The sequence below is a fragment of the Sturnira hondurensis genome, unplaced genomic scaffold (genome assembly GCF_014824575.4).
Source record: "Sturnira hondurensis isolate 20B ecotype Veracruz unplaced genomic scaffold, ASM1482457v3 Scaffold0001304, whole genome shotgun sequence".
In the NCBI taxonomy this organism is placed as follows: domain Eukaryota; kingdom Metazoa; phylum Chordata; class Mammalia; order Chiroptera; family Phyllostomidae; genus Sturnira; species Sturnira hondurensis.
Genome location: NW_028073935.1, coordinates 8,230,126 through 8,242,628, shown reverse-complemented (window position 1 = coordinate 8,242,628; position 12,503 = coordinate 8,230,126). Strand labels below are relative to the sequence as shown.

The following is a 12,503-nucleotide window of genomic DNA, read 5'->3' as shown; positions in this document are numbered from 1 at the left end:
TTTAAGCTGTTTTAAGCTGATAAGGTTGTGGCAATCATATAGCAGTTTATAACTAATGCATGGATAAAACCAGTGAATGAACAGAAAAAAAGAATGAAATTGGTTTGTAAATTGTAGAGTTTCATTTAAAATTTTAAAAATGCTTCTCTAAATGAGACCCAACTGTACATATATGTCTAAAAACACAGGTGTATGGAGGGCTACATACTAAATATAATAATGGTTGCTTTTGGAGGGGAGGGGACTAGTGAAGGATAGAACATTTGATGAAAAGTATGCCCACTTTTTTCTAAGGTTATGAAACTTTCAAATTATACATATTAATATACAACTCACATTAAGAAGAAAACAATAAAGGAGACCTTTTCTGAAATTTTCTTGGAGGCTCAGAATTTTTCTAAACTTTAACATAGGATTTGTGTTAATCATAAAAAAGATTAGGAGAGAAAATGGAACATTCAATAAAAAATGATACAACCGCCCTGGCTGGTGTAGCTCAGTGGATTGAGCACGGGCCTGAGAATCAGAGGATCGCGGTTCGATTCCCAGTCAGGGCACATGCCTGGGTTGCAGGCCAGTTCCCTGCAGGCCAACTCCCAGCAGGGGACGCACAAAAGGCAACCATACATTGATGTTTCTCTCCCTTTCTCCTTCCCTTCCCCTCTAAAGATAAATAAATAAAATCTTAAAAAAAAATGATACAACCATGTTGGAAAAATGTCACCTTTTTAAAAATAAAGTTAAACATATATTTACTGTACAACAGTCCTGTTCTAAGGTATTTTATCCAAAAGAAATGAAAACCTATGTCTACACACAAAAAACCACTCACACAAACCTAATGAACATACTAAAAACCTGAATTAGATATTTATAGGGGTGAATTTTATGGTATGTGAATTAGTTCTCAAATTTTTTAAAAACCTGTGCACAGATATTTATAGAAGCTTTATTTTAAATGGCTAAAAACTAGAATCAGCTCATATCACTGGCAAATGAAGAAACAAACTGGTACAGACATACAATTAAATACTACTCAGCCATAAAAAAGAGTGAACTACAAATACACACAACAAAATGGATGGTTCCTGAAGGCATTTTGCAAGTGAAAGAAGGCTATTAGACTCAGAAAGACTATATGCAATGTAATGCTATTTATGTGAATTTCTGTGGAAAACACTATAAGTTTAGAAAACAAATCAGTGGTTGTGAAGTTTCAAGTAAATTTACTTCAATAAGCCTGATTTTTAAATGGTTAAAACACAGTTGTTTTTGGATTGTTTTGGTTTAGTTTTGAGATTTTCTGTAAACCTGTTGGCTTTAGATTCTAAGTTATGTAAAGGCTTATGTTTAAAAGAATATAAAAAGTTCCCTTTTTTTCGATAAGACTTAATTGTGTTAGAGACTTTATTTTGGAATTATGTAATAAAGACAGTAAGTACTGAAAATCAAAGAACAGAAAGATTCATAGCATCAAAGTTTGGTATGAGAAGATTAATACTTTTTTTTTTTTAACTCCCTAAAGGTGAGGAAGAAAATGGTTCCCGTTCCTCTGGATGGGCATCCTATCTACATAGTTGGTCTGGACTTCGATAAATTGATGGAAAGAACATTATCTATTAATCAAATAGAACCCATTTGGCAAAAAGGATTCACATATATTGCCGTTATTCTTTCATTAAAAAGTGTGTAATAATCCATATCTACATGTTTTTGTACATACATATGTCACATATACAGTAGTGGGAAAAAGTAGATTTACAGCTGTCATACAAATAAATAAGAGTTAATTCTGTGTTTAGCATACTCACAACTGTAAGCCTATTTTTGTCCACCCCTGTATTTAAAAAGTCTCAGCTTGAAGTAAAAATACGACAGCCTGCACTGTTGAGTCCAGTCCACAGACCTTGACTGATCCCCACACATGCTGCCAGGTGAAAAACCAAGAATGAGCACTTCCTTCTCTGGAACCTCAGGACCTGCCTGTTTCTGGGCAGTACTGTGAATTTTGACATTAGACTAAATTTTGGTGCTATTATCAACTGGAATTTAGGCTTTTAAAATAATGCTTCAAAAATATTTATAGCAAAGTCAGACTTGCAGATTGTTCTTAGTTGTAAATTGTTAAAAAAATTGTTAATTAGAACATAAAGGAAAATGTTTTATTGGTAAAGTTGGCATGTTTATTAAGGGACTACAAGGTAAAATATAAGGTATAATTAATTATGAGAACAAGTTAAAATATAATTTATGTAGTTATTCTTTAAAATGAACTGGTTTTTTCCCTCTAAAGTAAGTTATCTCAAAACTCATCACATTGTTAGAGTCCTGTTACTGACTGTGACACTGTGGTTCCCATGTTTCCACAGATAGTATCATTCTGTAAGTTTTTCAGTAGAAGGGATTTTAGAGAGACATCTTAGAGATGAATGCTACATTTCAACAGTTCTTGTGAATAACTCTAGATAGTGGTACGACTTGCCTTCAATGCCTCTGACTATATATAATTGACTACCCCAAAACTGTGTCTTAAATTATAGAGTTGAGAATTATGTTTTTAATATTTATTTGTTAAAGTACCACATAGTATGTTCTGTGCAGGCCTCTCTTAGGCTTTCCCATTTATATTCTAATTTTCAGTCTCAGCTGGTGAATTAACTGTACTTTGGTTACCCAGAACATCAGCTTCCAATTTAATTTAACTGACATTTGCTGCTGGCGTGTTGAGTTTATTCCTTAAAAAATATCTCATATGTCTGTCCTTCCCCCTTTTAGAAGAACAGACCTAAACTAATGAATGTATTAAAGAAAATGCATCTGTTTCAAAGTCAGAGCCTGACTTTAAATGGATAACTTTTTACTGTATAAATTGTGAATATAAGTATGCCAGCACCGTACAATGAAACTGTAATAGCATTTAAATCAATTTTACTTTCTCTTTAAGTCTAGGCCTTTTTGAAGTCTATAAACTTGTTTTGAAATATAGTTTCTATTTAATAATGTAATGACAAAAATACCCTTCTGCATGACTTTGATTACAAAAGGAATATTCTTTCATGGTTTCAGCAATGAAAGGAAATGTAATTATTTTAATATTTCCATTAAATATGTTTACTATATATTATATTTTTATGCTTACTCTTTCTTTTAGACACTGTGTCTTTGAAGTTTTAAATTAGTTCATGAATTGGAAGTATAAAGTCCTTTACTAACATCTTTAGACATTTGGGACCTAGAGTATCAGGTGTTTGAGAGAACAGAGATGGACCTTTTGGTACATGAGGTATAGATCATGGTGCCTGCCATATCTGACAAGTGCCTTCCACCTTATACTGCAAGCATTGCTTAGCTTTTCTTTGGGCACCTCAGGTTTCAGCCTCTCTATGATGTAAGGCATCTCCGGTGTACAATGAGCTTTACATTCCAAACAGTGTAAGTAAGTATAAGATAATACTTTGAAAATTACATCCTTTTAAAGCTTTGTCAGAAGTGTAACCAAACCACATACTAGCAAAGCTAAGGCTTGCTAAAGGCCCACAGTGCCTGTGTTCTTTTAAACACAATCATTAGTCAATTATGTAGCTGGAATATATTGAGTAGTGTGATGTTTTCCACAAAGACACAATTTTGGTATTGGATGACTGGCACAGCACACAAAAAGGTACTCATACTGTATAAGGAAGCTATTCTATATTGATTTGGTATCTGAATATCTGCTGTTGCTTTAAAATAAATACACAACAAGGAAACCAACCTGATACTTTATAGGTATCTTTGAGCAGATTTTTACCCATGAGTGTTAATCATTTGGTTATTTATGTATAAAAGAAAATTTTTTCTACCTGCATTCAAAATGTAGACTTCCTGGGAAAAATATCAAGTTGTGACCTTCAAATTACTACTTAAAATTAGTTTTGTGTGACTAGAACACTGAATGTGGTGAAGAAATACAATTGTTTCAATCCCTTCTACCCCTGCCTCTCTCTAGGATCTTTTGCCCTACCACCATACAAGTACAGGTAGGCCCAACTGTAATAGGGTCTGGCCAGAAATCACTGGGAGGCTGGAAAGACCCCAGTCCAGGGCCACCCCAATCTGCCAGAGCCAGCCTCTCACCCCTGAGAAGGGAATTGGCAGAACACTGGTTGCAAGAAGTGCCAGAGGTTCCCCCNCCCCCCCCCCCCCCCCCCCCCCCCGAGTTCAAATCAGGACCCACTTGACAGCCTTCTTACACTCTGGAGCCAAACTATAAACAAAGGCCCTGGGGGTGAGCAAAGGTGTGGGCAGCTGAGCCACTCATACAGCAGCCTGTGTGAGCTCTGGGGGCTGGACACCCCTTCCCAAGTAAACAGACACTATGCTGGTACAAAGCTGGAAACTTCACTCCCTTTCAAAATGATGGAGGGAGAAGGGTCAAAGACAATGGAGAACTGAATAGCGGACACTGATGCACCTTGAACAAAGCCTGACTCCCTTGCTCTGGGATTGCTGGGTCAAGTCTTTAAAACGCAGGGTGCCAAAAGGCTTTTTTCCCCTTCTTGGCTAGCCTGGTCAGACACACGGAGCCTGAGTTCCTGAGACCAGCAGGTCCCCAGGAGGTGGCGCCATCTGGGAATGTTCCCCCTGCCCCTCTTGCGCAAAAGGTGGCAGCAGAACTGACAGTGCTGTGTGGGAGATGGGAAGGGGTTGCAGAAGGTTCTGCCTGGCTAAGGACACAGATGCTGGTGAATGGGTGGCCAGAGAAAAACAGCTCTGGAAGAGAGAAACTGGCACTGCAAGAAAGACTCAGGGAGGTGCACACAGACTTGTGAGAGGTGCCTGGAGATGGACTGCAACCGGGACTCTGCATTTCTTAAAGGACCATACTTCTAAAATGTAAAAAGAACAGCAGTTTTGCTAACCAAAAGCTCAGAAGTGGAAAATACATTGAAGGGACCCGACCTGGCAGACCTGCAAGCAGAGGGCAGCACAGGGGAGAATTCAGGTTGAAACTCCTGCGAGACATCAACAGACTCCTTGTGTCTGGAAAGTAGGAGCTGAATGCCTGAGGTTTGCCTTTCCCAGACAGGCAAACCCAAGTGCCCCCCTGAGGGATTACAGGTTTAAGGTGAGACCAGGCCCAGCAGTTTTGTGCTGCGTAGATTTCCTCGGGGCAAAGAAGAAAAAAAGCTGATAGGGCTCTTCACCAGACACTACATGCTACATAGCTCCTCCGCCCAATTTACTAAGCCCAGCAGAGCAGAGCAAATAGAGACAGGTGCAATAAGATGCTATCATCTCTCCTGCAAAACTGTTTACATTCATGTCATATCCTTCAAGTCTGGTCATAATATAGCACCGGGTTTTATAATATATTTCAAACATCATATTGCTGTTCCCTTATTCCATACTACCTCTTTCCTCCACCTTCATATTTTTGTTTTAATTTCTATTTTCTTTCTTGGTACAATTTGTTTCTGTTCTGCGCCATTACTATTGCTCCCCCTCCTCCAGCGTCTCAAAGCTGAACCTATTGTGGTAATCATTTCACAATATATGTAAATCAAACCATCATGCTGTATGCCTCAAACTTTTACAGCAGTGGATCCCAATCATTTCTTATTGAAAAGATTAAAATAATATAAACAAATATATGCTACTAAGTTTGAGCTTTGGAGATGAAATAAACTAAATTTTTATATTTAAAATTTAAATTAAATCTGTAGATATCGTGTATCAACCATGATCTCGTAGAATTTAAAAGCTTGAATAGGTCTATAACTACAAAAAGTTAAGATGGTCGTTAAAATCTTCCCAACTAGAAAATACAAAGTCCAAATGGATTTAGAGTTGTGTCCCACCAAACTTTCAAGTAACAATCATGCCAATATTATACAAATTTATTCAAACAATAAAAAAGAGAGTATTCCAGGAGCCTCTCCCGGCCGTTGTGCGGCGGGCCTGCGTCGCATCCGGCAATTACAGGACCCAAGGGTATGGCCAATGCAGTGGGCGCTCAGCTTCTGCACACTTCCTCCATGGCCCTGGGCAGTGCAGTCCATTGGTGGCTGTTCCTCGTGGGAGCCTGCATGGGAGCCAGCGGCCTATAGGGAAGCCAGGGGCCGGGCGGGAGCGCCAAGCCTGGTGGGGCAGCTGAATGCCGGCCACCCAGCCAACTGAGCGTGTCAACACAAGCGCATTGTAGCTTGGAAGGTATATAATGGTCCACTTTCTAAACCGTGATGGTGAAATATTAACCAGAGGAAAAGTCGGCGACTCTCCTGCTAGATGTCTGCTTGTTCTACCTGTCATCTCATCTTTGAAAAACACATATATGTGAAATTAGATGCAATCACTGAAGAGGAGAATGACATGGTTGATCTGGCATGCGGGCTAACAAGTCCCAGTTGGGCTGGCAAGTCTATTTGACAAAGTCGTTGGACAAAATGACTGTTCAAGTGCCTGATGCCATGGCCAATGCTCGACAGCCCATGGACATGAGCAAGAACTCATAGGATAGAACAAATAGGAATATTTTACAAAATTTTACCTACTTTTATAATTATTACTTAATGTAATAAGAGCATGGATGAGGGGGGTTACTATTTTGATCAGCTTTACTACTTTAAATCACCTTGTATAACTACTAAATTTTGTAGTTCAAAAGCATGCAGTCTTTATTTTGGTTGAATTATGAAAAGGGAATCAAATAATGAGAAAATAGTTTGTGTGATAAAATGTTACCTATTTTATTTCATGTTTGCTTAGCAACTTTGGCAAAATATTTTCACATAAATCCTATGCTTACTTGCCTATAAAGTAGGTTTGAAAAGGTATTATCCCTGTTAGATGTGGGTGAAGGCAGAGATCTAAAATGGCTTGTTTAGGGCCTTACATTGAATCAGAAAATATGTACTAGAACCCACATCTTGTTACTACAAATTAGATATTCAGATTAAAACTGGAGAAATTATGAATATCTTATTTATAGTAGTATTGTAATTAAGTGTGAATGTGTATGGGAAAACTTGCTTCATTAACTGATTAATTTCAAAGATGACTGTAATCTTATATATAAACATTTCAGAATTTTGATTCAGTGAAAAGTATGTCTGAGCACAAGCAACATAAAAAATGGAGGAATAAACAAAAAATAGATGTCTTTATTCTTTTCTATCAAAGTAGAATGGCCTCTCTTTTTAATATTTTTAAAAGAATTCTGATCCATAAATCTCTGCCTGTAATAGAATAAAGAACTTTTGGATTAGGTTTTCTCCGTCTTGAGTTGCACAAGGAAACGAGCAAGCTTCCACACTGCACAGCCCAAATAGTGCTGCCCAGTGTGCAGTGAGCTCAGCAGCATTCACAGTCCCAAGGAAGAGGGGGAATGGTTTGATCACCACAGATGACCAATTATGGTCATGTTTGCATGGCAAACATTTGTAACTTTATCTTTACTATGAGTAAACTGGTAAATGATAATAAAGCAGTATTCAGTGTGCTCTTGGAAATACAATATAACAATTAGTCCAGCTAGCTTGGACTAATCATGGGGAAGGGCAGAACAAATAGATGAAAGAAAAAAGTAAACTATAAGACCCTTGAGTTACCTTCAGGTCCATCCATGCAGTTTGCTCATTTGCACAAATATTTGAGAACAGTATTTGACCTACAACATTGTATTATGTCAATTGAGGAATTCAGAGATGAACAAGATAAGGATACCCTCAGGGAGCTCACCTTTAATTAAGAAATGATAAAATATTTGCATGCACAAATAATTTGCTTGAACTAAGTTGACTAATTTGCCAAACAGAATATTTTAAGACTAATTAATGTGTAAAAAGTGGTTAGGGAAAATTTAAGGTTTTGATGTTTGTTTGAGATTTTGTAACTACCAAGTGCCTTCAATGTGGAGAGCACTATAATTTTTTTTAAGATTTTTTATTTATTTATAGAGGGGAAGGGAAGGAGAGAAGGAGAGAAATATCAATGTATGGTTGCCTCTGGTGTGTCCCTTGCTGGGAACTGGCCTGCAACCCAGGCATGTGCCCTGACTGGGAATCGAACCGCGATCATGTGGTTCGCAGGCCCGCGCTCAATCCACTGAGCTACACCAGCCAGGGTGAGAGCACTATACTTTAAAGCACTTATTGTAGTTCTCTTTATTAGCTTCCGTATTCTCCAGGTATTCTTCCATGAATTACCTAAACTGTCCTTTCCGGAACTTTAATGATAGCATTCAGCCTAAGCATTCTAAAATTTAGATACTAATTTCCTCATTTGTTCAAATTAAAAAAGTTTATATTAAGGAAGTTTAATTCTATTATTTAAATAAAATCTACCAAACATTAAATATCTTTAAAAAAAAGAAAAAATATTCTTCAACTTATTCTATAAGGCCAGCAGGAAACTGGCCACTAATACCACCATCCGATAAGATTTAATGTAATAGGAACATCGCAAACCATTTCATCATGATTTTAGCTGCAAAAATTTCAAACAAAGTTTGATTAACAAATCAAATCCAGATGTATATAAAAGAAGATAATACATCATGAGCCAGTTTGTTCTGTCGCATGCAAGGATGGTTTAATATTAGAGTATCCATAAAAATGTATTACATTAACAAATAGAAAAAGGCTTTTGGTAAAATTTAGCACACATTAGTATAAACTCAGTAAATTAAAAATGGGAGAAAAGTATATTTATTTATGTTAGAAAGGAGGGATGGAGAGACAGACAGAGAAAAACATCAATTTGTTGTTCCACCTAGTTACACATTCATTGGTTGATTCTTCCTCCAACCCTGGTGTATTTGGACAGTACTCTAACCAACTGAGCTACCTGGCCAGAGCCAGGAGAAAAAAACAATGTACACAGGGAAAGTGTATATATTAAAGATGAAGAGCAAACATCATCCTAACTGGGAACTGTTATAATCATTCATTTTAAAATAAGGAATAATACCATAGTGCTTGCTATATGTCTGTTTAATGTAGCATTGAAAGTCCCAGATAGTGCAAAAACTAAGAGAAAGAAATTAAAAACAAGAGGGCTAGAAAAAATAAGTGGTACTTATTATTCTCAGCTGATATGATCTTTGCTGAAAACAAAAATATCTACAGATAAATTATAAAAGTAGGATGGCTTGACTAGCTTATTGGTTATAAGATTAACATATTTAAAATTCAGTTGTGTTTTCTTTATACTGTTAGCAAACAACTAGAAAATTTAAAAAGAAAATATTTTAAACCAGAGAATTCCATGTAATTAAACATAAATAAAAATATGCAACATACTTAGAATGCCACAAAACTTTAATATATTTGTGGATGCTTAAACAAAGAAATATACCATATTCATGACCAAAACCCTTCAATATGAAATTAATTTATAGATTCCCAAATTACTATAGATTTACAGCAATTTCAACCAAAATAAAATAGGATTTTATTTTGCAAATAAAATTGCAAAATTTATATGGGAGAGGAAACAATAGACAGGATACTTCTAAAGGAGAACATCAAGGATAAGGGATTTTCTTTATCAAATGTAAATAATTAAACCAAACCATAATAAAGACTATGCATGGATATCATATGGGTGCAGGGATAGACAAATTGCTAATGGATGAAAGTAATGAGCCCAGAATCAGAAAATCATTTACATATAACTTAGGTAATTCACAATATATATAAAATCAACTGTATGTGATATAGAATATTCAATATAGCATTATTCAGCCTTAAAAATGAAGTAAATTCTAACACATGCAACAACATGGATGAAGTTTAGAGATGTTTTACTAAGTAAAATAACAGTAAAAAATGATAAATATTGTATGATTCTAATATATGAGGTACTTAGGGTAACCAAATTCAGAGACAGAAAGCAGAATGGTAATTCCTAGTGGCTTGGGGAGGATAAAATGGCTAGTTTTTGTTTTTTGGGTATGGTTTCAGTTTAGAAAGATGAATGTAGTTCTGGAAATAAATGATGGTGATGATTGCACAGCAATGTAAATGTGTTTAATACTAACGAATACAAAAATATAGATGGTAAATTTTATATTGTGTGCATTTACCACAGATAAAAATTTGAAAACAGTGTTATCATAAAACAGTCAGTCCTAATACCAGGGGAGTCTCCGCCCATTGGCCAAGATGGCAGCAGGGAGAGTTCTTACACTGAGCACACCAAAAGCTAGAGATAAGAAAGGATAGGACCTGAGAACTTGCAGAAAGCTAAAAGATAAGTGGGTAGGGCCCAAGAGTGCCAACAGCTAGAACGATGAATGAGTAGAGCCCAAGCACAATGAAAAGCTAGAAAGATTAATAGATAGGACCTGAGCACAGTGAAAGCTACATTTATGAATGGATAGGGCCCTGAACATGGTGAAAGCTGTAGAAAATAATGAATAGGGCCCCACCCATACCCAAAGCTAAAAAGATACTTAGATTAGAAAAAATTCCCACTTTCCCCTATTATATGAACTTTGGGCTTGATCAGGAGCATGAAAATCGCCTTTGAGATGGGAGTCCACCATTCTCCTAGGTTGTGTGGCACCTGAATAAATCTTTTTTCTTTTTGTATCAACACCTGCCTCATGAATTTGTTTTTTTTGTTGCAGTAGGCATCCAAACCTCTGTTTTTTGTTGGGTAAGAGTTTCAGTGCCTCAGATGGGATTGTGTGGACCTCAGTAAGTCCCAGAGATCTTGGGGTCAGGTCCCACCTGCCTATGACAGGCCAACCCCAAGATCAGGACTGGGGATTTCCCAGACTGGGACTTCTCTGCACTCCTGCTCAAAGCGTCAGCCACTTGAAGTGAATGGCTGGTGGAAGAAAAGGGATCTGAAAAGAATATGGACTCTTAAGTGAGTAGATCCAGCATACACACTGGGGATTCTCTATCCTTACCATTTGGGCCTTTGTGTTACTGGGGTGTGGTTAGGATTATTTAGGCCTTCACACTTTGGGGGTCCAGTTAGCACCACCTGCAGTATCAGTTGGCAGGAAATAATACCCTAAGATGTTTGTGAGCACTCGTTTGGAATAATAGAACCATGGATTCAATTTTGTTTATATGTTGCTACACTGTCTGGGGTCTTGTCATGATTATGGTTTTGGGTTTGTTCTTTTGTGCCACAGGGGTTTTTCAGTTTCAACTCCTGAAGCAAGCTAACTGGGCCAAGTTTTAGCAGATTGGTCCATCCACAGCTATTAACCAATGTCTAAGAAGGAATTGGTTTTCTATTGTAACACTGCTTGGCCTATGTACACTTTAGACAATGAAGGATAATGGCCCCTAAGTGGTTCGCTAAATTTCTACACCATCATGCAATTACAATTATTTTTTCCAGTGGTCAGGGAAATGGGACAAAATTCCCTATGTGCAGGCAGTTATGTCTTTACACAATAAGAATTTAGCAAGGAAAGGTAACTACTTAATGATGCAGAGAAGGGAAGTTGCTTAAAAACACTTCTCTGATAATACGATACAAGAAGAAAAGAAAAATGAGGAAGTGTCTTTAATTTCCTGAACCCAGGAGACAAAGAATTAACAGCAGAAAGACTTCCTCCATCACCACTCTGCTACTAAATATCTCTGAAATAGGGCCCAATGGGACAACAGGCCCACTCCATATGATGAAGTAATGGTCTCCCCCTCAAAGACCTAGAAGGGTACCAAATTTGAACAGGGATAAACCCTATCTAGAGCAGGACAATTCCCTTTCAGGCAATACCCTATAGGTGGAATAAACCAGTGGGCTACTATTGGGCCCACACTCCACTTTCCACTTCAGATTTGCAGAATTGGAAGAATTCCAACCCCACATATAGGGAGAATCCTCAGGAAATGGAAGATCTTATCACCTCTATATTTTCGACTCACAATCCAAACTGGGCAGATACACAAGCTCTCTTTAACATCTTGCTAACAACGATGAAAGGTGCCTTGTTATAAATAAGGCTAATAAAGAAGCTCATTTCTTCCATCAAGAGAATCCCAGTGGGACCCTCAACCCAGGCAGGGCAATTCCCTTGAAAGAGCCTAAATACCACCCAACTAGTAGCAACCTAGCCTTCCTAGAACATTAAAAAAGGTGCATATTGGAAGGACTTAACAAAGAGATGCCTAAACAAAAGAGCCTGAATATGATAAAGGCCATGCAAGAAAAACCAAATGAAGATTCTTCTAAATTTTTAGAAAGGATCTATCAGGCTTATCAAAAGTGATGCTGACTCATAGGCACCAGAAAATTTCTGGATTGTAAACCTGATTTTTATTGGGCAAAGTGTTCCAAATATCAGAAGGAAGCTCCAACATTTACAGGGTATTGGGAATGGATCCCTCTGCACTGGTGGATATTGCATTTAAAGTTAAGCATGCCAAGAAAAACAGGAAATTAAAACAGGCCACAATTTTCTTAGAAAAATGCGGGGAAACCAGGAGAGTCATGACCCTAAAGGAAAAGGAAAAGATCCACTAAGAGCCAATCAATGTGCCTATTGCAAACAG

The 12,503-nt window shown here is 37.3% G+C and overlaps 1 protein-coding gene and 1 pseudogene across 3 annotated transcripts in view; both read left to right on the top strand.

The window, feature by feature from the left end:
* Positions 1–2,143, top strand: part of GCC2 (GRIP and coiled-coil domain containing 2) — a 98,257-nt gene extending 96,114 nt beyond the window's left edge. For all 3 annotated transcript variants that reach the window (XM_037070669.1, XM_037070673.1, XM_037070663.1), the window contains one exon: positions 1,526–2,143. In XM_037070669.1, the coding sequence (XP_036926564.1) occupies positions 1,526–1,596 (71 nt within the window). In that variant the 3' untranslated portion in view covers positions 1,597–2,143. The remainder of the gene's footprint in view (positions 1–1,525) is intronic.
* A 2,053-nt stretch (positions 2,144–4,196) lies between these two features.
* Positions 4,197–7,538, top strand: LOC119004012 (adrenodoxin, mitochondrial-like; annotated as a pseudogene).
* Positions 7,539–12,503: the final 4,965 nt, after the last annotated feature.